Below are 23,313 nucleotides of genomic sequence, written 5' to 3'. Positions count from 1 at the left end.
AGTGATACCCCAATGTCGGGCTTTATTTCCGCGCTTATGTTTTGCGGTTCACCCCGTTTTATGTCAAAGATTTCATTTATTTTGAAAGTCTTGTTTTATTTCTGGTCATTGTTGAAAGCATTTTGATAATATCGGCTGGCCTAGTATCATCGATAGGCGCCATCACGACGGATCGTATTTTGGGTCGTGACACAACATTACATTGCTAACAATAATTAACTAATAATAACAATAACAATTAACTAACAACAAGAACAATTAACTAACACCAATAACAACAATTAACTAACAACAATAATTAACTAACACCAATAACAACAATTAACTAACAATAACAACAACAACAATTAACTAACTAACAACAACAACAATTAACCAACAACGCTAATAACAACCACAACAATAACACTAATAACAACAACAACAACGCCAACCACAACAACAACTATACAAATGTTCAATAACAAAATAATGTCAACAATACAATCATCATTCAAAACTAGTCCCAACTAAATATTGACAAGTTCAATATTATGTTTAGCAATACACACCATTCAATGAGTGTTTTTTATTGCATCATCTCCATCTTCACTACTAGAACTTTCATCGTCGGCATGGTTCGAAGGATCACGACGAGAAGGATTAGCACTTGGGAAGGCTTACGAGACCGGAGAATGGGGAAAGCACCACTAGCAAGAAGATTGACCAGCTGACCTTGAAGGAGATTAAATTGTTCGTCCCTCTTTTCTAGCTGAACTTGAAGAGTACCAAATTGTTCATCTCTCTTTATATTCCTAATAAATTTCTTAACCCCTTCTATAAATTCCTCCCTAAAAAAATGACGATTAGGATAATTCCTATTATACATCCAACTACGATATTCCATCTACATAAAGAACAAATAAATTACATGTCTTATTAATCATAATTCAAATTAATTTATAGAATTAAGTTACATAATAAATTATAATTTATTAGCACACTCAATTAATCTAGCATAATTAGTTAAGCCTAATTTTCTAAAGCAATAAACACTAATATAATAATAAATTAAAATCTAAAATAATAAATTAGACAAAAACCCTATTATACATCCAACTACAATATTGTGACGACCCAAAGGGTCATCACCGTAGTTCTTCCTTGTTCCGCGCTTTCGAGGCCTTGAAAACCTCGCTTTTAATTGTATTATTTTGCGTGCACAGTTCGGGGGCGTAGTCGAAAAGTTTTTATGTTAGAATATGTGAATTATGTGAAAATTTTAATGGATTTTGATATTAATATGCATAATATTGACTTCGGTCAATATGTTGGGTAAACAGACACGGACCTGTGATTCTATGATCCCGGAGGGTCCGTAGGAAAATATGGGACTTGGGCGTGTGCCCGGAATTAAATTCCGAGGTCCCAAGCCTGAGAAATTAATTTTTGTGTGAAATTGTTTTCTGAAATATATTAAGGAAAATGAAGAAGAAAATTGATCGGAAAGCTGTGGTATCGGGCTCGTATTTTGGTTCCGACGCTCGGTACGAGTCTTCAATATGTTTTAAGCACTATCTATAAAGTTTGGCTAAAAACGGACATCATATGACGTGTTTCAGACTTAAAATGGGGAATTTGAGTTTTATGAAAGTTGAGAGAAAATCATGTGTTTTGAGGTTTGATTCTATGTATATGATGTTATCTTGGCGATTTGATCGCACGAGTAAGTCCGTAAGATGTTTTAAGGTTGTGTGCATGTTTGGTTTGGAGCCCCGAGGGCTCGGGTGAGTTTCGAGTATGGCCCGGGGGGGTCTTAAACTTAAAAAAATGCAGGTTCCGGTGTTGCAGGTTCGGCGCGGCCGCGGCCATTTCCGCGCGGTCCGCACTGGCAGCCACACGGCCGCGGCACCTCTCTGTGCGGTCCGCGTGGTGGGGTTCAGAGGGGGTAGTCAGGTCGACCAGCACGACCGCGCACCAAATCAGTGCGATCCGCGCTGCGTGGTTTCAGAGAGAGCCCACTTCTTCCCTCCCTCGGCGCGGCCGCGGTACATTTCCGCGCGGTCCGCGCTGGCAGTCACGCGGCCGCGGTGCATTTCTACGCGGTCCGCGCCAGCCCCCAGCAAAAATATATATATCCGGGATTTTCAGTCATTTTTCCACTTTTCAAAAACCCAAAACCTAAGAGGCGATTTTCCAAACAACTTTTCTTCTTTAAAACGATTGGTAAGTGATTTCTAAGTCATTTTCTTCACTTCTTAACATCTTTTAACATGATTTCAACTTCAAAACAAAGATTTTCATGGGGGAAATTGGGTGTTTTGGGTAGAACCTAGATTTTCTACAAATTGAGGAGTTGGACCTCAATTTGGGGTCCGAATCAAAACAAAGCATATATTTGGATTCGTGGGAGAATGGATAACCAGGTTTTGGTCCGATCCTCGAGTTTCGACCACGTGGGTCTGGGGGTATTTTTGACCTTTTTGGAAAAAACCTTGTAAAAATTATTTTCATGCATTGGGATTGATCCATTTAGTAATTATTAATGTGATTAAGTAACTTATGACTAGATTCGAGCGGATTGGTGGTGGAATCAAGATGTAAAGCTATAATTGAGACAACATTTCGCACTCGGTATGGGCACTATGAGTTTTTGGTCATGTCATTTGGATTAATTAATGCCCCAGCAGCGTTCATGGAGTTGATGAACCGAGTGTTCAGATCTTATTTGGACTTGTTCGTGATAGTCTTCATTGACGATATTCTTATATACTCCCGCAGTCAGGAGGAGGATGAGCAGCACCTCAGAGTGGTCCTTTAGACCGTAAAGGATAGTCAGTTGTATGCTAAGTTCTCAAAGTGCGAGTTTTGATTGAGTTCGGTCGCATTCTTGGGTCATGTCGTATCAGCAGCAGGTATTCAGGTAGACCCGAAGAAGATAGAGGCAGTCAAGAACTGGCCTCGACCAGCTTCAGCTATGGATATTCGGAGTTTCCTGGGTTAGCAGGTTACTACCGTCGGTTCGTGGAGGGGTTTTCATCCATTGCAGTCCCTATGACCAGATTGACCAAGAAGGGTGTCCAGTTCAGGTGGTCGGACGAGTGTGAGGCGAGCTTCCAGAAGCTCAAGACGGCTCTGACTACAGCACCGGTATTGGTTCTGCCCACTGGTTCAGGGCCATATACGGTCTATTGTGATGCGTCTCGTATTGGGCTTGGTGCAGTGTTGATGCAGGAAGGCAAGGTCATTGCTTATGCTTCGAGGCAGTTGAAGATCCATGAGAAGAATTATCTGGTTCATGATCTCGAGTTGGCAGCCATTGTTCATGCCCTGAAGATATGGAGGCATTACTTATATGGCGTGACGTGTGAGGTTTACACTGATCACAAGAGTCTTCAGTATCTGTTCAAGCAGAAAGAGTTGAATTTGAGGCAGAGGAGGTGGTTAGAGTTGCTAAAGGATTATGATGTTACTATCTTATACCACCCGGGGAAGGCCAATGTGGTGGCCGATGCATTGAGCAGGAAGTCCGCCAGCATGGGTAGTCTTGCTTATATTCCAGTCAGCCAGAGATCGCTTGCTTTGGATGTTCAGGCCTTGGCCAATCGTCTTGTGAGGTTGGATATTTCTGAGCCTAGCAGAGTGTTAGCTTGCACGGTTGCTCGTTCCTCACTATTAGAGCGTATCCGCAAGCGGCAGTTTGAGGATCCCCATTTGTGTGTCTTGAGAGACACGATGCAGCGTGGAGGTGCCAAGAAAGTAACCTTAGATGATGATGGTGTATTGAGATTGCAGGGGCGAGTTTGTGTGCCCAATGTTGATGTGATTCGAGAGTTAATCTTAGCGGAGGAACAAAGTTCTCGGTATTCTATTCACCCGGGCGCCGCGAAGATGTATCAGGATCTGAGGCAACACTATTGGCGGTGTAAGATAAAGAAAGACATCGTTGCGTATGTGGCTCGGTGTTTGAATTGTCAGCAGGTTAAGTACGAGCATCAAAGACCCGGTGGTCTACTTCAGAGGATTGCGCTTCCCGAGTGGAAGTGGTAGAGGATTACGATGGATTTCGTTACTGGACTTCCGATGACTCGGAAAAAGTTTGATGCAATATGGTTCATTGTTGATAGGCTAACCAAGTCAGCGCATTTTGTTCCTGTTGCAGCCACCTATTCGTCCGAAAGGTTAGCCGAGATCTATATCAGGGAGATTGTTCGCCTTCATGGGGTGCCGCTATCTATCATTTCGGATCGGGTGTACACAGTTTACCTCGCATTTCTGGAGAGCCGTTCAGTGAGAGTTGGGCACCCAGGTTGAGTTGAGTACAACATTTCATCCCTAGACGGACGGTCAGTCCGAGAGGACTATTCAGATTCTTGAGGACATGCTCCGAGCCTGTGTCATTGATTTTGGAGGCTCGTGGGACCAGTTTTTGCCTTTAGCAGAGTTCGCCTACAACAACAGCTACCAGTACAGCATTCAGATGGCTCCGTATGAGGCATTGTCTGGTAGGCGAGATCGGTCTCCAATTGGATGGTTTGAGCCGGGAGAGGCTCGATTATTGGGTACGGATCTGGTTCAGGAGGCCTTGGACAAAGTCAGGATTATTCAGGATAGACTTCGTACAGCTCAGTCCAGACAGAAGAGTTATGCAGACCGCAAGGTCAGAGATGTTGCCTTCATGGTTGGTGAGCGGGTATTGCTCCGTGTATCGCCTATGAAGGGCGTGATGAGATTTGGGAAGAAGGGCAAGCTCAGCCCTAGGTTCATCGGTCCATTTGAGATTCTTGATCGTGTGGGAGAGGTAGCTTATAGACTGGCCTTGCCACCTAGCTTGTTAGCTGTGCATCCCGTGTTTCATGTATCTATGCTCCGAAAGTATCGCGGAGATCCATCGCACGTGTTAGATTTCAGCACTGTCCAATTGGACAAGGATCTGTCATATGAGGAGGAGCCGGTGGCTATTCTAGACCGGCAGGTTCGACAGTTGAGGTCGAAGAGTTTTCCTTCGGTGCGTGTTCAGTGGAGAGGTCAGCCTCCTGAGGCATCGACCTGGGAGTCCGAGTCCGATATGCGGAGCCGTTATCCTCATTTATTTCCCGACTCAGGTACTTCTTTCTTTTGTCCGTTCGAGGATGAACGGTTTAGAGGTGGAGAATGTGACGACCCAAGGGGTCATTACCGTAATTCTTCCTTGTTCCGTGCTCCCGAGGCCTTGAAAACCTCGCTTTTAGTCGCCTCGATTTGCATGCGCAGTTCGGGCGCGTACCCGGAAAGTTTTTATGTTAGAATATGTGAATTATGTGAAACATTTGATGAATTTTGGTATTAATATGCATAATGTTGACTTCGGTCAACATTTTGGGTAAACGGACCCGGACCTGTGATTCGACGGTCCCGGAGGGTCCGTAGAAAAATATGGGACTTGGGCGTGTGCCCGGAATCAAATTCTGAGGTCCCAAGCCCGAGAAATGAATTTTTGAAAGAAATTGTTTTTCTGAAATTTGATATGAAAATTTGAAATGAAAAGGAGTTAGAAAATATAGGTATCGGGCTCGTATTTTGGTTCTGACGCCCGGTACAAGTCTTAAATATGTGTTAAGCACTATCTGTAAAGTTTGGCTAAAAACGGACGTCATATGACGTGTTTCAGACTAAAAATGAAGAATTTGAGTTATGAAAGTTGAAGAAAGAAAATCATGTGTTTGAAGCTTGATCCTATGTATATGATGTTATTTTGGCGATTTGATCGCACGAGTAAGTCCGTAAGATGTTTTTAAGGTTGTGTGCAAGTTTGGTTTGGAGCCCCGAAGGCTCGGGTGAGTTTTGAATGGGTCCCGGGAGGTCTTGGACTTAAGAAAATGCAGGTTCAGGTGTTGCAGACACCAGCGCGGCTGCGGTCATTTCCGCGCGGTCTGCGCTGGAGCCGCGCGGCCGCGATGCCTTTCTGTGCGGTCCGCGTGGCTGAGTCTGAGGGCTAGGGTTTCAGGTTAACCAGCGCGGCCGCGCACCAAAACAATGCGGTCCGCGCTGGAAGGGTTCAGAGAAGCCCCAATTTTTCTCCCACTCGGCGCGACCGCAACACATTTTTGTGCGGTCCGCGCCAGGTCCTCAGAAAGGTATACAAGTTCGGAAAATCTCAGTCATTTTTCACTTTTCAAAAACCCAAAACCTAAGAGGCGATTTTCCAAACAACTTTTCTTCTCCAAAACGATTGGTAAGTGATTTCTAACTTAATTTCTTTATTTCTTAACATCTTTTAACATAATTTCAACTTCAATTCAAAGATTTTCATGGGGAAAATTGGGTGTTTTGGGTAGAACCTAGGTTTTCTACAAATTGAGAAGTTGGACCTCAATTTGGGGTCCGATTTAAAAATAAATCATATATTTGGATTCATGGGAGAATGGGTAACTGGGTTTTGGTCCGAACCTCGAGTTTCGACCACGTGGGTCCCGGGGTATTTTTGACCTTTTTGGAAAAAACCTTGAAAATCTATTTTCATGCATTAGGGATGATTCATTTAGTAATTATTAATGTGATTAAGTAACTTATGACTAGATTCGAGCGGATTGGTGGTGGAATCAAGAGGTAAAGCTATACTAGAAGCGTGAGTTGAGTTTGGAGCATTCGAGGTAAGTGTTTGTTCTAACTTTGGCTTGAGGGAATAGGATTAGGATGATATTTGCTACTTGCTAATGTGGAGTACGGTGTATAGGCATGGTGACGGTTATCTATGCACCGGAGTCTAGCATGACCGTGAGTCTTGATTGCTTTTAATTCGAATAATGTGACACAAGCTCCTTGTTTATTTGATAAGTTTCATATAATGTGAACGGTTGAGGAAGAATGATTTAAAAGGAGAATGTGTTGTGAATACTCCCTTGCCGGGATGTGTAGACTGATATATATATTCTCCCTTGTCGGGATATTTTGGGCTGTTAGTTGTACCCTTGCCGGGTTAAAGGTATTGAGTTGTTATTCTCCCCTGAAGGGGTCTACTATATGAAGTCAGATATTATGAACTATATTATGGGATCGTGTGGCACGCCGTCCACTTATATATGATATTATGGGATCGTGTGGCACGCCGTCCACTTATATATGATATTATGGGATCGTGTGGCATGCCGTCCACTTATATATGATATTATGGGATCGTGTGGCACGCCGTCCACTTATATATGATATTATGGGATCGTGTGGCACGCCGTCCACTTATATATGATATTATGGGATCGTGTGGCATGCCGTCCACTTATATATGATATTATGGGATCGTATGGCATGCCGTCCACTTATATATGATATTATGGGATCGTGTGGCACGCCGTCCACTTATATATGATATTATGGGATCGTGTGGCATGTCGTCCACTTATATATGATATTATGGGATCGTGTGGCACGCCGTCCACTTATATATGATATTATGGGATGGAAATCGGAGTTTCTTCTGTTTATTTCCGATATTTCATTTTTATCTGTTACTCCCTGATAGCGTGTCTCCTCCCAGTTTTTCTTTGTATTATCTTGTTATTGTTTTTCTTGCACTTGTGGTATATATATCTGTACAGGTTAATTGTGGTAGGTACTGTCTAACCTCGTCACTACTTCGCATGGGTTAGGCCAGGCACTTACCAGCACATGGGGTCGGTTGTGCTGATGCTACACTCTGTGCATTTTTGTGCACAGATCAGGGAGCAGCTTACGGACCGCAGCAGTAGGACTTCTGGGAGCTATCTTCAGTCCAGGGACTCTCGAGGTAGCCTAGCTGGCATTCGCAAGCCGAAGTCCCTTTCCATGTTTTTCGTTTGTTTATCTTGTATCAGACAAACATGATGTATTTTCCTTTCAGACATTGATTATAGTATTCTATAGTAGTCCGTGAGCTAGTGATACCAGACTCTGGGTAGCATTTTGGTTCAAACTTCTGCACTTTTGGTTCTCAGTTTCTTTAGATTTAAAGTCTTCCGCTTAAATTTTGTCTCGTTTATTATATTGTTTGGAAGAAAGCAGGAAAAATATTTTATATATTTGGCTTGCCTAGCTCCGATAGTAGGCGCCATCACGACACCCGATGTTGGGAAATCCGGGTCGTGACATCTTGTATCAGACAAACATGATGTATTTTCCTTTCAGACATTGTTTGTAGCATTTTGTAGTAGTCCGTGAGCTAGTGACACCAAACTCTGGGTAGCATTTTGGTTCAAACTTCCGCACTTTTGGTTTGCAGTTGTTTTAAATTTAAAGTCTTCCGCTAAGATTTTGTCTCGCTTATTATTGTTGAAAGAAAGAAGGAAAGGTGTTTTAAACATTTGGCTTGCCTAGATCCGATAGTAGGCGCCATCACGACACCCGATGGTGGGAAATCCGGGTCGTGACAGATATACACACTAATAAAAAAAATTACTTAACATTAGCAACTTCACTGATTATGTGAAGTTACCTTTTTGAATTACATTTAAAGTGACATTGAATTGTAATTTTTTTCACATTGTTAGAATATAAAAATTAAACTCATTTGAAAATATGTAAGAAAGAATCTGATAAAATTTTGGACTTTCATATAGTACTACCCCAAAAATCATGACCATGTAATCATACAATTGAAATAATCCCAAAATCCAAAATTGTAAATCCTAGTTTATACAATCGAAAGAACTTAAATAACTAAAATTAACAAATATAGATAACTAAACTTGAAAGAGAGGAGAGGAGTATGATTTTGAAGCAGTGGTGGGGCGGCCTTCTATGGCGGAGGTGCAATGGCAGCGGAAAAATAGTGGTGGCGCGGGAGAGACGAAGTGGGGATTTGATTTTGGGTGAGAAGAGAGTGGTGAGGTGATTTGGGGGAGGATTTTCGGATGTGGAAGAAGGAAGAGAGAAAGAGTAAAGAGAAAAATGGGGAAGAACCACGCTGCGACTGTTCTTAATTAGAAATTTCCGATCAAAGTCGATCGAAATTTTTTGGTCGGTACTATTAATTATAATTTGACCGTTTGACTGGACATCACCGACCAAATTCGGTCGGAACTGATTTCTAAATTATTACATTTACACTATATATAGTATAGTATAGTATAGTATAGTATAGTATAGTATAGTATAGTATAGTATAGTATAGTATAGTATAGTATAGTATAGTATAGTATAGTATAGTATAGTATAAGCTACATTCGATATAAGATATATGTGTGTGTGTATAGTATCTAAATTATTACATATTACACTAATTTATTAACTTCTAGATTCCTTTGAAGTCATAAAATTAGTGTGAAAATAACTACGGTAATCCTCGTGTGCTATTTGATGACATTGTGCTTTAATAACATGCTTTTTAATCGGAATTTTGTGTTACTCACATATAATCTATATTTGTAATAGATGGCAAAATGCTGTGGCTATTAGCCAAACTTCCAAAATCGAGGTCGTCATGCTAGTATTATTAAGTTGAAGGGACAGTGTGAAAAAATCTAAAGAATGGGATTAATGTGATTGAAGTCTAAAATGGAAACATTTTGTTAAAGACAATACTAGTTCATTTTGTTAAACTTTTGATATTGTTATAATGGATTACTATAAAACACAAAATAAGAGGACAATATTTCATTCATTAAAAGTCAATTCTTAAAACTAACTACTCAAAAATATTTTCAAGGTGCTCATGACATATCCAACACCAACAAATCATCTTTATCAAGTACATTGGAATCCTCTTCTAAAACAGAGATGTCTTAACATCTTTATTTTCATCTAACTCTATAATTATATGCAAAATTAATTAGTTAAATATTAAGAAATAAACAAAATTTTAAGAACAAAAAATATTTAAATTCACATAAAAGATATTATAAGTTTAAGACTGGACTACTCATCTTGTTATTTTTAGTTTCCTGTATTTTTATATTTTTAATTAAATATGTTTATTAAGCCACGGGGCACCCCAGCTCAGCCTCGGTCAAGCCTCATGGGCCACGGGCATACTTGGGCCGGGCTTAAAAGCCTCATTTTTAAATGGGCTCAAAAAATCTTAGTCCAACCTTATTAAATCACGGGCTGGGATGACCCATCAAACCAAGCCCATATTGACGACTCTATGATTAATATAAGCGGAATACACATCTGAATATTAGAATGTGTTAATAGATTAAGATATTTGAATCCTAATGATTAAAATTCGATTCTAAAAATAAATAAATTTAACGACTAATATATAAATCTTATTTTGTCACTTTTTTCTAACCATATCATCTTTCACGAGAAAAAAATAAATAAAGTGGAGATTAGGGTCGTCAATGAAGCACAGGAAACACACGTTACTCACATATTTTATCTGATTGCAGGATCTTACAAACTAGTATAGGAATTTGAATAAGCGAGCATCACATAAAAGACAAAAATGTTTTATCATTTTCTGTAATTTCATTATAGTACTCACAATGGATGATAAAAACCATTCTACATGGCTCAGTTAATACATGTCTTTATTAACATAGGTGACAGACACTTATAATTATTGATTTTGAGTGATCGGAGACATCAAACGTGTGAATATTAGACAAATTGAACAAGGTACTCCTCCGCAGTGGTGTACTTGACATTTGGATAAAGTTCCGAAGCCTCAACCCCAAACGCTGGCTCAATCACAAAATTAGTTAGATCACCCTTTACAAATGTTAAGTGGTTAAGCGCCAAAGCGACATTGTTTGGAAAAGGAGATGCTGCAATAGTATACAATATACAACGTCATAATTAATTACCAAATCTTAATTGAGAAAAAAATCTTGATTAAAGAATAAGATTACTGACTATTGATGTCTTTGAGAATTTGCTCCTCTGGAATATAGATTTTCTCCAGAGTTTTACCAATCATTTTCTCCCACATAGCCACTAACTCATTGAACGATAGTGTGTTTTTGGGAGGCTTAATATAGAGGGTTTTGTTCAACGTTCTCGGGTCATCAACAGCTTTAATAGTGTAGGTGCCAATGTCATGTTCCTCATTGAACACAGCTGCAAAGAAAGAAAAAAAAGGAAAAGTATGCAAAAATGAGACATTTTGCCATGAACTTGTTTTCTTTCAAATCAATAGAGTCGCCACCTAATAGTGGTGGGCACGAATAAGTTATGTTACTCGAACTCTCTAAAAATATTAGTCAGTACGTGACCACGGGCGGATGTACAATCGCAGGCAATGGTGAAGCCAGAATTTTTACAAAGGATGTTCAAGTTTAATATATATATATATCTATGAAAAGTAATTTTTGACCTTTATACATAGTATAATTTTTTATATACTTGGTGTAATTTTCCGATGAAGGAAGTTGAACACCCTTCACTCTATATTGCTACGCCACTGATTGCAGGTACGGGTTCAACCGAACCCATAACTTTCAGTGCAGATCATAAGTTTATGTGTAAAACCTTACTGAAATTATAATAAATAGTAGACATGAACCCATAACTTAAAAATATAACAGGTTTAATGCTAAAAATCTTAAAAGTTAAACCCATAAAGTTTAAATCCTGGATCCGGTTCTGCGCGTGAGGAATCCTTCAAAATTAATGTATTTTTGAAGGATCTGACACGAGTACGACGGTATTTAAAGAGTCCGCAAAACATAGTGGATAAGGAATTTTTTTCCACATACCCTTAACGTTTCCATCTCCAGGAATGATGATTTTGTCTCTAGGGGGAGCAGTGGCTTCTGGTTGGACCAAATTTGCTAAGAAAAAACCATCTAAACAGTCGCTGGAGACATAAGTATAAGGAATTCCTTCAGCCTCGGTAGCTCTACGAATTTGGGCTTTTGCATCAACTAAAGACTTTACTGGTTCCACTGTATTGGCCTTATCAACATCCATACCAAACTCTGAAGGGAAAAATCTCTGAAAATTTTAAATAAGATTATTTAGCCCCATGAACATTATGTAATTAAATATAAATGTAAAGAACTACTAAACTTTCAACAAGTATTAAATTCTGAACCCATAAATCCAAAAATTAGTGAATTCAATAATAATAAAAGGCGAAATATATCAAATTTATATTCTGAATCCGCCTGCAGCGAACCAACCTTAATATTGCCAGCTTCTTTGATAGCAGCAATGATCTTGTCTTGATCAGCCAATTGCATATGACTTACTGCTGATATTACAACATCCACTTGCTTTATAGCCTTCACCAAACTCTCATGATCATATAAATCACCCTGTTCAAAACAAGAAATTTACAATTACTTGCATGTAAAATTTTAATTTCAATTATTTTTCCTCATTTTACAACAAACAACAACAAGTCCAGTGTGATCCCATGTGTGGAGTTTGGGGAGGATGGAATATACACAAATCTTACCCCTACCTTGTATTAGAAATATTCGTTTTCCACATTTTGTTTTGCATAAAAAGAAAGAATTAATGCACTATATATACATACATGAAGAATAGTGACACCCAAATTCTTGAAATTCTCAACAATTTTACTCTTAACAGGGTCAGAAAGTGTGCTCTCTCTAACCAAAGCAAAGGTGGGGTGTCCAGATTTTGCACTTGCTTCTACTACAAATTTTCCAATATATCCAGTTCCTCCAATGATCAGAACTTTGCTTTTCTCAGCCATTTGAAAAGTAGAGATTAATTTCAGTGGGTGTAAAAGTGAAGTTGAATGAGCCTTCTCAAGAATTTGGTTGTGGCATCAAAGCATGCTGAGGCAACATCATTTTATGCACCGAGCTAGGTGTGTGTAAGTACCAAAATGACCTCGGTGTTCCAACTAACCCTCTAACTAATTGTCTTGCTTTCTTTGAGGGGCAATTATTCACGATTTAGATAGTGTAAAGTTTTTTTTATATGTAAGTGGATTATTCACGACTTAGGTTATTAATTTCACTCTTTGTAAAAGTTATTTATAGTTATTTTTTAGGTAACCTGTGATATAAAAAAAATGTAATTTCCACTAGAAAATCGCATTCAAAATTTTAAAGTATGCGTATAATTCTATTCTCTATGTTTCAACATATGTGGCATAATATTTTGAATTAGTAGGAAAAATGATGGTCGCTAACGTGTTGCGACCGAAATTAGTCAAAAAATTCCGACCGAAAACTGTCGGTTTATTCAATGCGTTGACTGACACCAAACTGCATTTACCGAACGAAATCAGTCATTATTAATTAAATTTTTTTATTTAATTTTCAAATGCCGACCGAAATCGGTCAGAATTTTAAATATATAAGTTCTTAGGCTTGAATCTGACTGTAATTTGGTGTTTTGATTTTGTTTTGAGTGATTCGAAGGTTCGACTAAGTTCATATGGGGTTATATGACTTGTTGGTATGTTTCGTTGAGGTCCCAAGGGGCTCGGGGTGATTCCGAATGGCTAACGGGGAGGTTGGAACTTGGAAATACAGCTGATCAACTGCTTTTTCTAGTGTCGTCCGTACCTGCGAAGTAGGAGACACAGGTGCGAGACCACATCAGCGACATATGAGTTGCAGATGCGGCCATATGGGACTTTAACTGGAACCGCAGGTGCGAGAAGGCGGGCGCATCTGCGAGACCTGAGGCGCAGATTCAGAAGTAAGGAAGTTGGTTGGTTCCGCAAAAGCGGACAAAGATGCGCAGGTGCGCAATCGCAAGTGCGAGATTTTGCCGCAGATGCGGAGTCTGGATTTTTAAGTGACTTTCGCACCCGTGATGGGAATTCTGGAGGTGCGGCATCGCAGAAGCAGGGATCTGGACGCAGGTGCGAGTTCACTGGGTAGAAAGTATAAAAAGGAGGCCTCGCGAATTGTTGCTCATTTCCACCATTTTCAAGTCGGATCTTGGAGCTTTTGGGGTGATTTTTGAAGGGGATTAAAGAGTTTTCACTGAGGTAAGTTGCTTGAGCTCTATTATCATTAGCTACGATATTTTTCCATTGATTTCCCACTTAATTAGTAGGATTTTTGAAGTGAAATAAGGGGTTAAGACTTGGGATTTTGGAGAGAGTAATTTGGAGAATTGAGGGACCAAATAATGTCGAATTTTGATGAAATTGGTATGGGTAGACTCGTGAGTGAATGAGCTTCTAGTTTTGTAATTTTTGTCGGATTTCGAGACGTGGGTCCGGAGGCCAGGTTTGAATCGATTTCGGGATTTGTGTCCAATTAAGTAATTTTTCTTGTGAAATTGGTTCCTTGGCGTATATTAATTGTATTGTATTACTTTTGGCTTGATTCGGGACGTTTGGAGGCTGATTCGAGAGGCAAAGGCATTGCGGAATAGAATTTTGCTCAAATTGAGGTAAGTAATAGTTGTAAATCTGGTCTTGAGGGTATGACACCCCGAATTGTGTGACTATTTTTGGAGGTGACACACATTCTAGGTGACGGGCGTGTGGGCGTGCACCGAACGGATTGTCACTTGGTACGTCCCGTAGAAACTGTAAAGTTGAACAACATGCTGTTAGCTCTATGCTGCCTATGTGTTATGAAAGATTGACTGTAAATCATGTTAAAAACTATGTTTAGGCTATATGTTGGCACTGTTGGGTCCCGTAGGGGCCGCGTTACATGTTGAATTGTCTATTAAATGCTATTTGTACTCAATCATAGTTTTTACTCGTATATCATTTCTCAGTCTCTATATTCTATCTGATACTTCATGTTATTGTTGTTTGGGCTGATTTTTCTGATTTCTGAGAGCCCGAGCGGCTGGAGAGATTAATGACTGAGTGAGGCCGAGGGCCTGATTGTGAGGATATTTATGGGATCAGTCTGAACACCGCAACATGTTTTATTGATTGATGATTGAGTGAGGCTGTGACCCTGATTGATTTATGCCATGATTGGTTTGTTATAGCGCTTGGGCTGAAGGAGTCCCTTCGGAGTCTGCACACCCCCAGTGAGCGCAGGTACCTACTAAGTGCGAGTGCCGAGTGATTGTGAGGAATAATTGATTGTGAGGTTGGAGTGATTGGGAGGACTGAGAGATACTTATATTATTGATATACACAATTGCCTTATATCCATATTTTGAAGACTATTGAAAGATATTTTTATCTGATTTTACTTGAACTTTCCTGAAATAAACTGATTTGATTTAATTTATCGGAACTTGGGAAGCATGACTATTTTCCTTTCTAAAATTATTTAAATGAACTAAAACTGTGTAACTCGTCACTATCTTCAGTTCCTTATTTATTATTGTTACTTACTGAGTTGGCGTACTCACGTTACTCCATGCACCTCGTGTGCAAATCTAGGAGTTGTTGGACGCAGTGAATGTTGATAGTACCCGTAGCTGGTCATTGGAGATTGCGACAGAGCTGCCGGTGTTCGCAACCCTGCTTTCTTCTTCCCTATCTTTCCTTATTTACTGTATTTGGATTCTAGACTATGTTAGTCTTGTTACTTTTGAATCGGTTATGTTAGATGTTCATGACAAGTGATACTCCAATGTCGGGCTTTATTTCCGCGCTTATGTTTTGGGGTTCACCCCGTTTTATGTCAAAGATTTCATTTATTTTGAAAGTCTTGTTTTATTTCTGGTCATTGTTGAAAGCGTTTTGGTAATGTCGGCTGGCCTAGTATCATCGATAGGTGCCATCACGACGGGTCGTATTTTGGGTCGTGACACAGCATTACATTGCTAACAATAATTAACTAATAATAACAATAACAATTAACTAACACCAATAACAACAATTAACTAATAACAACAATTAACTAACACCAATAACAACAATTAACTAACAACAACAACAATTAACTAACTAACAACAACAATTAACCAACAACGCTAATAACAACCATAACAATAACACTAATAACAACAACAACAACGCCAACCACAACAACAACTATACAAATGTTCAATAACAAAATAATATCAACAATACAATCATCATTCAAAACTAGTCCCAACTAAATATTGACAAGTTCAATATTATGTTTAGGAATACACACCATTCAATGAGTGTTTTTTATTGCATCATCTCCATTTTCACTACTAGAACTTTCATCGTCGACATGGTTCGAAGGATCACGACGAGAAGGATTAGCACATGGGGAAGGCTTACGAGACCGGAGAATGGGGAAAGCACCACTAGCAAGAAGATTAACCAGCTGACCTTGAAGGAGATTAAATTGTTCGTCCCTCTTTTCTAGCTGAACTTGAAGAGTACCAAATTGTTCATCTCTCTTTAAATTCCTAATAAATTTCTTAACCCCTTCTATAAATTCCTCCCTCAAAAACTGACGATTAGGATAATTCCTATTATACATCCAATACGATATTCCATCTACATAAAGAACAAATAAATTACATGTCTTATTAATCATAATTCAAATTAATTTATAGAATTAAGTTACATAATAAAGTATAATTTATTAGCACACTCAATTAATCTAGCATAATTAGTTAAACCTAATTTTCTAAAGCAATAAACACTAATATAATAATAAATTAAAATCTAAAATAATAAATTAGACAAAAACCCTATTATACATCCAACTACGATATACACACTAATAAAAAATATTACTTAACATTAGCAACTTCACTGATTATGTGAAGTTACCTTTTGGAATTACATTTAAAGTGACATTGAATTGTAATTTTTTTCACATTGTTAGAATATAAAAATTAAACTCATTTGAAAATATGTAAGAAAGAATCTGATAATTTTTTGGAGTTTCATATAGTACTACTCCAAAAATCATGACCATGTAATCATACTATTGAAATAATCCCAAAATCCAAAATTGTAAATCCTAATTTATACAATTGAAAGAACTTAAATAATTAAAATTAACAAATATAGATAACTAACCTTAAAAGAGAGGAGAGGAGTATGATTTTGGAGCAGTTGTGGGGCGGCCTTCTATGGCAGTGGAAAAATAGTGGTGGCGCGGGAGAGACGAAGTGGGGGATTTGATTTTGGGTGAGAAGAGAGTGGTGAAGTGATTTAGGGGAGGATTTTCAGATGTGGAAGACGGAAGAGAGAAAGAGTAAAGAGAAAAATGGGGAAGAACCCCACTGCAACTGTTCTTATTTAGAAATTTCCGATCGAAGTCGGTCAAAATTTTTTGGTCGGTACTATTAATTATAATTTGACCGTTTGACTGGACATCACCGACCGAAATCGGTCGGAACTGATTTCTAAATTATTACATATTACACTATATATAATATAGTATAATATAGTATAGTATATATATAAGCTACATTCGATATCAGATATATGTGTGTCTATATATATATATATGCAAGCTATATTCGATATTAAATATTGAATATTAAAATTTTGAATGTTAAATAAATTAAATATTATATATACATACATAGATAGGATATAGTGTCCATATAAAAATAATTTAAAAAAACACACACACACACTCACACACGCACACACACATATGTGTGCGTATGTGTATGTATATATATCAATAGAGTATTGAATATTATTTATTTAAAAACTATTTATATAAAGGTTTACAAAAATCGATCGACTTCGGTCGGTATTGTTTGGAAGAATGTTGCCAGTTTTCAAGTAGTGACATGACAAACTAAAGTCTACTAATTAAGAATCTTATTTTTAATAAATAAAAAAATATATAAAGATATTATAGTTATAATAACTAACATTATAAAGTTTTAGGGTTTCCATCCGCTTTCGCCAAATGCTTACTAAAGCTTTAGTAGAAAACCCTCTTTTTACTCCAATATGTGTAAATTTTTACCGTTAGCAATTTATTAACTTCTAGATTCCCGTGAAGTCATAGAATTAGTGTGAAAATAACAATGGTAATCCTCATGTGCTATTTGATGACATTGTGCTTTAATAACATGCTTTTTAATCGGAATTTTGTGTTACTCACATATAATCTATATTTGTAATACATGGAAAAATGCTGTGGCTATCAGGCAAACTTCCAAAATCGAGGTCGTCATGCTAGTATCATTAAGTTGAAGGGGCAGTGTGAAAAAATCTAAAGAATGGGATTAACGGTATTGAAGTCTAAAATGGAAACATTTTGTTAAAGACAATACTAGTTCATTTCTATCTAATTAATTAGAGTTGTCAATATGGGCTAGCCCAGCCCAGCCTAGCCCAACCCATGCGGGCTTTGACGTTGGACGGGTTGGCCTGGCCCACTATTTTGGTGGGTTTTAAAATGGTCAGTCCAACCCAGCGGGCTACGGGCCTCCTCGGCCAACCTACTATTTTTAAATTTATTTTCTATTTTTTTAATTTAAGTTTTAACTTTATTTTGAAAACTATTGAAAGATATTTTTATCTGATTTTACTTGAACTTGCCTGAAATAAACTGATTTGATTTAATTTATCGGAACTTGGGAAGCATGACTATTTTCCTTTCTAAAATTATTGAAATGAACTAAAACTGTGTAACTCGTCTCTATCTTCAGTTCCTTATTTATTATTGTTACTTACTGAGTTGGCGTACTCACGTTACTCCATGCACCTCGTGTGCAAATCTAGGAGTTGTTGGACACGGTGATTGTTGATAGTACCCGTAGCTGGTCATTGGAGATTGCGACATAGCTGCCGGCGTTCGCAGCCCTGCTTTCTTCTTCCCTATCTTTCCTTATTTACTGTATTTGGATTCTAGACTATGTTAGTCTTGTTACTTTTGAATCGGTTATGTTAGATGTTCATGACTAGTGATACCCCAATGTCGGGCTTTATTTCCGCGCTTATGTTTTGGGGTTCACCCCGTTTTATGTCAAAGATTTCATTTATTTTGAAAGTCTTGTTTTATTTCTGGTCATTGTTGAAAGCGTTTTGGTAATGTCGGCTGGCCTAGTATCATTGATAGGTGCCATCACGACGGGTCGTATTTTGGGTCGTGACACAACATTACATTGCTAACAATAATTAACTAATAATAACAACAACAATTAACTAACAACAATAACAATTAACTAACACCAATAACAACAATTAACTAACACTAATAACAACAATTAACTAATAACAACAACAACAATTAAATAACAACAATTAACTAACAACAACAATTAACTAACACTAATAACAACAACAACAACAATTAACCAACAACGCTAATAACAACCACAACAATAACACTAATAACAACAACAACAACAACGCCAACCACAACAACAACTATACAAATGTTCAATAACAAAATAATATCAACAATACAATCATCATTCAAAACTAGTCCCAACTAAATATTGACAAGTTCAATATTATGTTTAGCAATACACACCATTCAATGAGTGTTTTTTATTGCATCATTTCCATCTTCACTACTAGAACTTTCATCGTCGGCATGGTTCGAAGGATCACGACGAGAAGGATTAGCACATGGGGAAGGCTTACGAGACCGGAGAATGGGGAAAGCACCACTAGCAAGAAGATTGACCAGCTGACCTTGAAGGAGATTAAATTGTTCGTCCCTCTTTTCTAGCTGAACTTGAAGAGTACCAAATTGTTCATCTCTCTTTAAATTCCTAATAAATTTCTTAACCCCTTCTATAAATTCCTCCCTCAAAAACTGACGATTAGGATAATTCCTATTATACATCCAATACGATATTCCATCTACATAAAGAACAAATAAATTACATGTCTTATTAATCATAATTCAAATTAATTTATAGAATTAAGTTACATAATAAAGTATAATTTATTAGCACACTCAATTAATCTAGCATAATTAGTTAAGCCTAATTTTCTAAAGCAATTAACACTAATATAATAATAAATTAAAATCTAAAATAATAAATTAGACAAAAACCCTATTATACATCCAACTACGATATACACACTAATAAAAAACATTACTTAACATTAGCAACTTCACTGATTATGTGAAGTTACCTTTTGGAATTACATTTAAAGTGACATTGAATTGTAATTTTTTTCACATTGTTAGAATATAAAAATTAAACTCATTTGAAAGTATGTAAGAAAGAATCTGATAAATTTTTGGAGTTTCATATAGTACTACTCCAAAAATCATGACCATGTAATCATACTATTGAAATAATCCCAAAATTCAAAATTGTAAATCCTAATTTATACAATTGAAAGAACTTAAATAATTAAAATTAACAAATATAGATAACTAACCTTGAAAGAGAGGAGAGGAGTATGATTTTGGAGCAGTTGTGGGGCGGCCTTCTATGGCGGAGGTGCAATGACAGCGGAAAAATAGTGGTGGCGCGGGAGAGACGAAGTGGGGGATTTGATTTTGGGTGAGAAGAGAGTGGTGAAGTGATTTAGGGGAGGATTTTCAGATGTGGAAGACGGAAGAGAGAAAGAGTAAAAAGAAAAATGGGGAAGAACCCCGCTGCGGCTGTTCTTAATTAGAAATTTCTGATCGAAGTCGGTCAAAATTTTTTGGTCGGTACTATTAATTATAATTTGACCATTTGACTGGACATCACCGACCAAAATCGGTCGGAACTGATTTCTAAATTATTACATATTACACTATATATAGTATAGTATAATATAGTATATTATAGTATAGTATATATAAGCTACATTCGATATAAGATATATGTCTCTCTCTCTCTCTCTCTCTCTATATATATATATATATATATTAGCAAGCTATATTCGATATTAAATTTTGAATATTAAAATTTTGAATGCTAAATAAATTAAATATTATATATACAGACATAGATAGGATATAGTGTCCATATAAAAATAATTTAAAAACACACACACACTCACACACGCACACACACATATGTCTGCGTGTGTGTATGTATATATATCAATTAAGTATTAAATATTATTTATTTAAAAACTATTTATATAAAGGTTTACAAAAATCGATCGACTTCGATCGGTATTATTTGGAAGAATTTTGAAGAATTTTGCCAGTTTTCAAGTAGTGACATGACAAACTAAAGTCTACTAATTAAGAATCTTATTTTTAATAAATAAAAAATATATAAAGATATTATAATTATAATAACTAACATTATAAAGTTTTAGGGTTGTCATCCGCTTTCGCCTAATGCTTCGTAAAGCTTTAGTAGAAAACCCTCTTTTTGCTCTAATATAGGTAAATTTTTACCGTTAGCAATTTATTAACTTCTAGATTCCCGCGAAGTCATAGAATTAGTGTGAAAATAACAACAGTAATCCTCATGTGCTATTTGATGACATTGTGCTTTAATAACATGCTTTTTAATCGGAATTTTGTGTTACTCACATATAATCTATATTTGTAATACATGGAAAAATGCTGTGGCTATCAGGCAAACTTCCAAAATCGAGGTCGTCATGCTAGTATCATTAAGTTGAAGGGGCAGTGTGAAAAAATCTAAAGAATGGGATTAATGGGATTGAAGTCTAAAATGGAAACATTTTGTTAAAGACAATACTAGTTCATTTCTATCTAATTAATTAGAGCTGTCAATATGGGCTAGCCCACCCCAGCCTAGCCCAACCCATGCGGGCTTTGACGTTGGACGAGTTGGCCTGGCCCACTATTTTGGTGGGCTTTAAAATGGTCAGTCCAACCCAGCGGGCTACGGGCCTCCTCGGCCAGCCCACCATTTTTAAATTTATTTTCTATTTTTTTAATTCAAGTTTTAACTTTATTTTGAAAACTATTGAAAGATACTTTTATCTGATTTTACTTGGACTTGCCTGAAATAAACTGATTTGATTTAATTTATCGGAACTTGGAAAGCATGACTATTTTCCTTTCTAAAATTATTGAAATGAACTAAAACTGTGTAACTCGTCACTATCTTCAGTTCCTTATTTATTATTGTTACTTACTGAGTTGGCGTACTCACGTTACTCCATGCACCTCGTGTACAAATCTAGGAGTTTTTGGACGCGGTGATTGTTGATAGTACCCGTAGCTGGTCATTGGAGATTGCGACGTAGCTGCCGGCGTTCGCAGCCCTGCTTTCTTCTTCCCTATCTTTCCTTATTTACTGTATTTGGATTCTAGACTATGTTATTCTTGTTACTTTTGAATCGGTTATGTTAGATGCTCATGACTAGTGATACCCCCATGTCGGACTTTATTACCTCGCTTATATTTTGGGGTTCACCTCGTTTTATGTCAAAGATTTCATTTATTTTGAAAGTCTTGTTTTATTTCTGGTTATTTTTGAAAACGTTTTGGCAATGTCGGCTGGCCTAGTATTATCGATAGGCGCCATCACGATGGGTCGTATTTTGGGTCGTGACACAGCATTACATTGCTAACAACAATTAATTAATAATAACAATAACAATTAACTAACAACAACAACAATTATCTAACAACAATAACAACAATTAACTAACAACAACAACAATTAACTAACTAACAACAACAAAATTTAACCAACAACGCTAATAACAACCACAACAACAACGCTAATAACAACAACAACAACAACAACTATACAAATGTTCAATAACAAAATAATATCAACAATACAATCATCATTCAAAACTAGTCCCAACTAAATATTGACAAGTTCAATATTATTTTTAGCATTACACACCATTCAATGAGTGTTTTTTATTTCATCATCTCCATCTTCACTACTAGAGCTTTCATCGTCGGCATGGTTCGAACGATCACGATGAGAAGGATTAGCACATGGGGAAGGCTTACGAGACCAGATAATGGGGAAAGCACCACTAGCAAGAAGATTGGCCAGCTGACCTTGTAGGAGATTAAATTGTTCGTCCCTCTTTTCTAGCTGAACTTGAAGGTTACCAAATTGTTCGCCTCTCTTTAAATTCCTAATAAATTCCTTAACCCCTTCTATAAATTCTTCCCTCAAAACTGACGATTAGGACAATTCCTATTATACATCCAACTACGATATTCCATCTACATAAAGAACAAATAAATTACATGTCTTATTAATCATAATTCAAATTAATTTATAGAATTAAGGTACACAATAAATTATAATTTATTAGCATACTCAATTAATCTAGAATAATTAGTTAAGCCTAATTTTCTAAAGCAATAAACACTAATATAATAATAAATTAAAATCTAAAATAATAAATTAGACAAAAACCCTATTATACATCCAACTACAATATTGTGACGACCCAAAGGGTCATCACTGTAGTTCTTCCTTGTTCCACGCTTCCGAGACCTTTAAAACCTCGCATTAAGTTACCTCGTTTTGCGTGCGTAGTTCGGGCGCGTAGTCGGAAAGTTTTTATGTTAGAATATGTGAATTACGTGAAAATTTTGATGGATTTTGATATTAATATGCATAATATTGACTTCGGTCAACATGTTGGGTAAACGGACACGGACCTGTGATTCGACGATCCCGGAGGGTCCGTAGGAAAATATGGGACTTGGGCGTGTG

General features: G+C 37.2%; 1 protein-coding gene and 3 long non-coding RNA genes across 4 annotated transcripts; 2 read left to right on the top strand and 2 right to left on the bottom strand.

Annotated features, from left to right (window-relative positions):
* Positions 1-333: 333 nt before the first annotated feature.
* Positions 334-7,852, top strand: LOC138889085 (uncharacterized). Its single transcript, XR_011406649.1, has 2 exons — positions 334-732; positions 7,672-7,852. It is a non-coding gene; the product is annotated as an uncharacterized lncRNA (long non-coding RNA).
* Positions 7,853-10,366: 2,514 nt separating this feature from the next.
* LOC138889184 (phenylcoumaran benzylic ether reductase TP7-like) lies at positions 10,367-12,769 on the bottom strand. The gene is made up of 5 exons (XM_070172351.1): positions 12,416-12,769; positions 12,057-12,191; positions 11,631-11,868; positions 10,789-10,992; positions 10,367-10,700 (listed from the first exon to the last, which is right to left on the bottom strand). The coding sequence occupies exons 1-5, from the start codon at positions 12,596-12,598 to the stop codon at positions 10,534-10,536; spliced, it is 927 nt and encodes a 308-aa protein (XP_070028452.1). The 5' UTR covers positions 12,599-12,769; the 3' UTR covers positions 10,367-10,533.
* Positions 12,770-18,923: 6,154 nt separating this feature from the next.
* Positions 18,924-22,073, top strand: LOC138889183 (uncharacterized). Its single transcript, XR_011406997.1, has 2 exons — positions 18,924-19,399; positions 21,806-22,073. It is a non-coding gene; the product is annotated as an uncharacterized lncRNA (long non-coding RNA).
* On the bottom strand, positions 19,156-20,490 carry LOC138889182 (uncharacterized). The gene is made up of 2 exons (XR_011406996.1): positions 20,084-20,490; positions 19,156-19,552 (listed from the first exon to the last, which is right to left on the bottom strand). It is a non-coding gene; the product is annotated as an uncharacterized lncRNA (long non-coding RNA).
* Positions 22,074-23,313: the final 1,240 nt, after the last annotated feature.

Source organism: Nicotiana sylvestris, chromosome 4 (genome assembly GCF_000393655.2).
Source record: "Nicotiana sylvestris chromosome 4, ASM39365v2, whole genome shotgun sequence".
Classification (NCBI taxonomy): Eukaryota; Viridiplantae; Streptophyta; class Magnoliopsida; order Solanales; family Solanaceae; genus Nicotiana; species Nicotiana sylvestris.
Note: the sequence above shows the minus strand (reverse complement) of the source record. Positions and strands in the feature narration are given on the sequence as shown.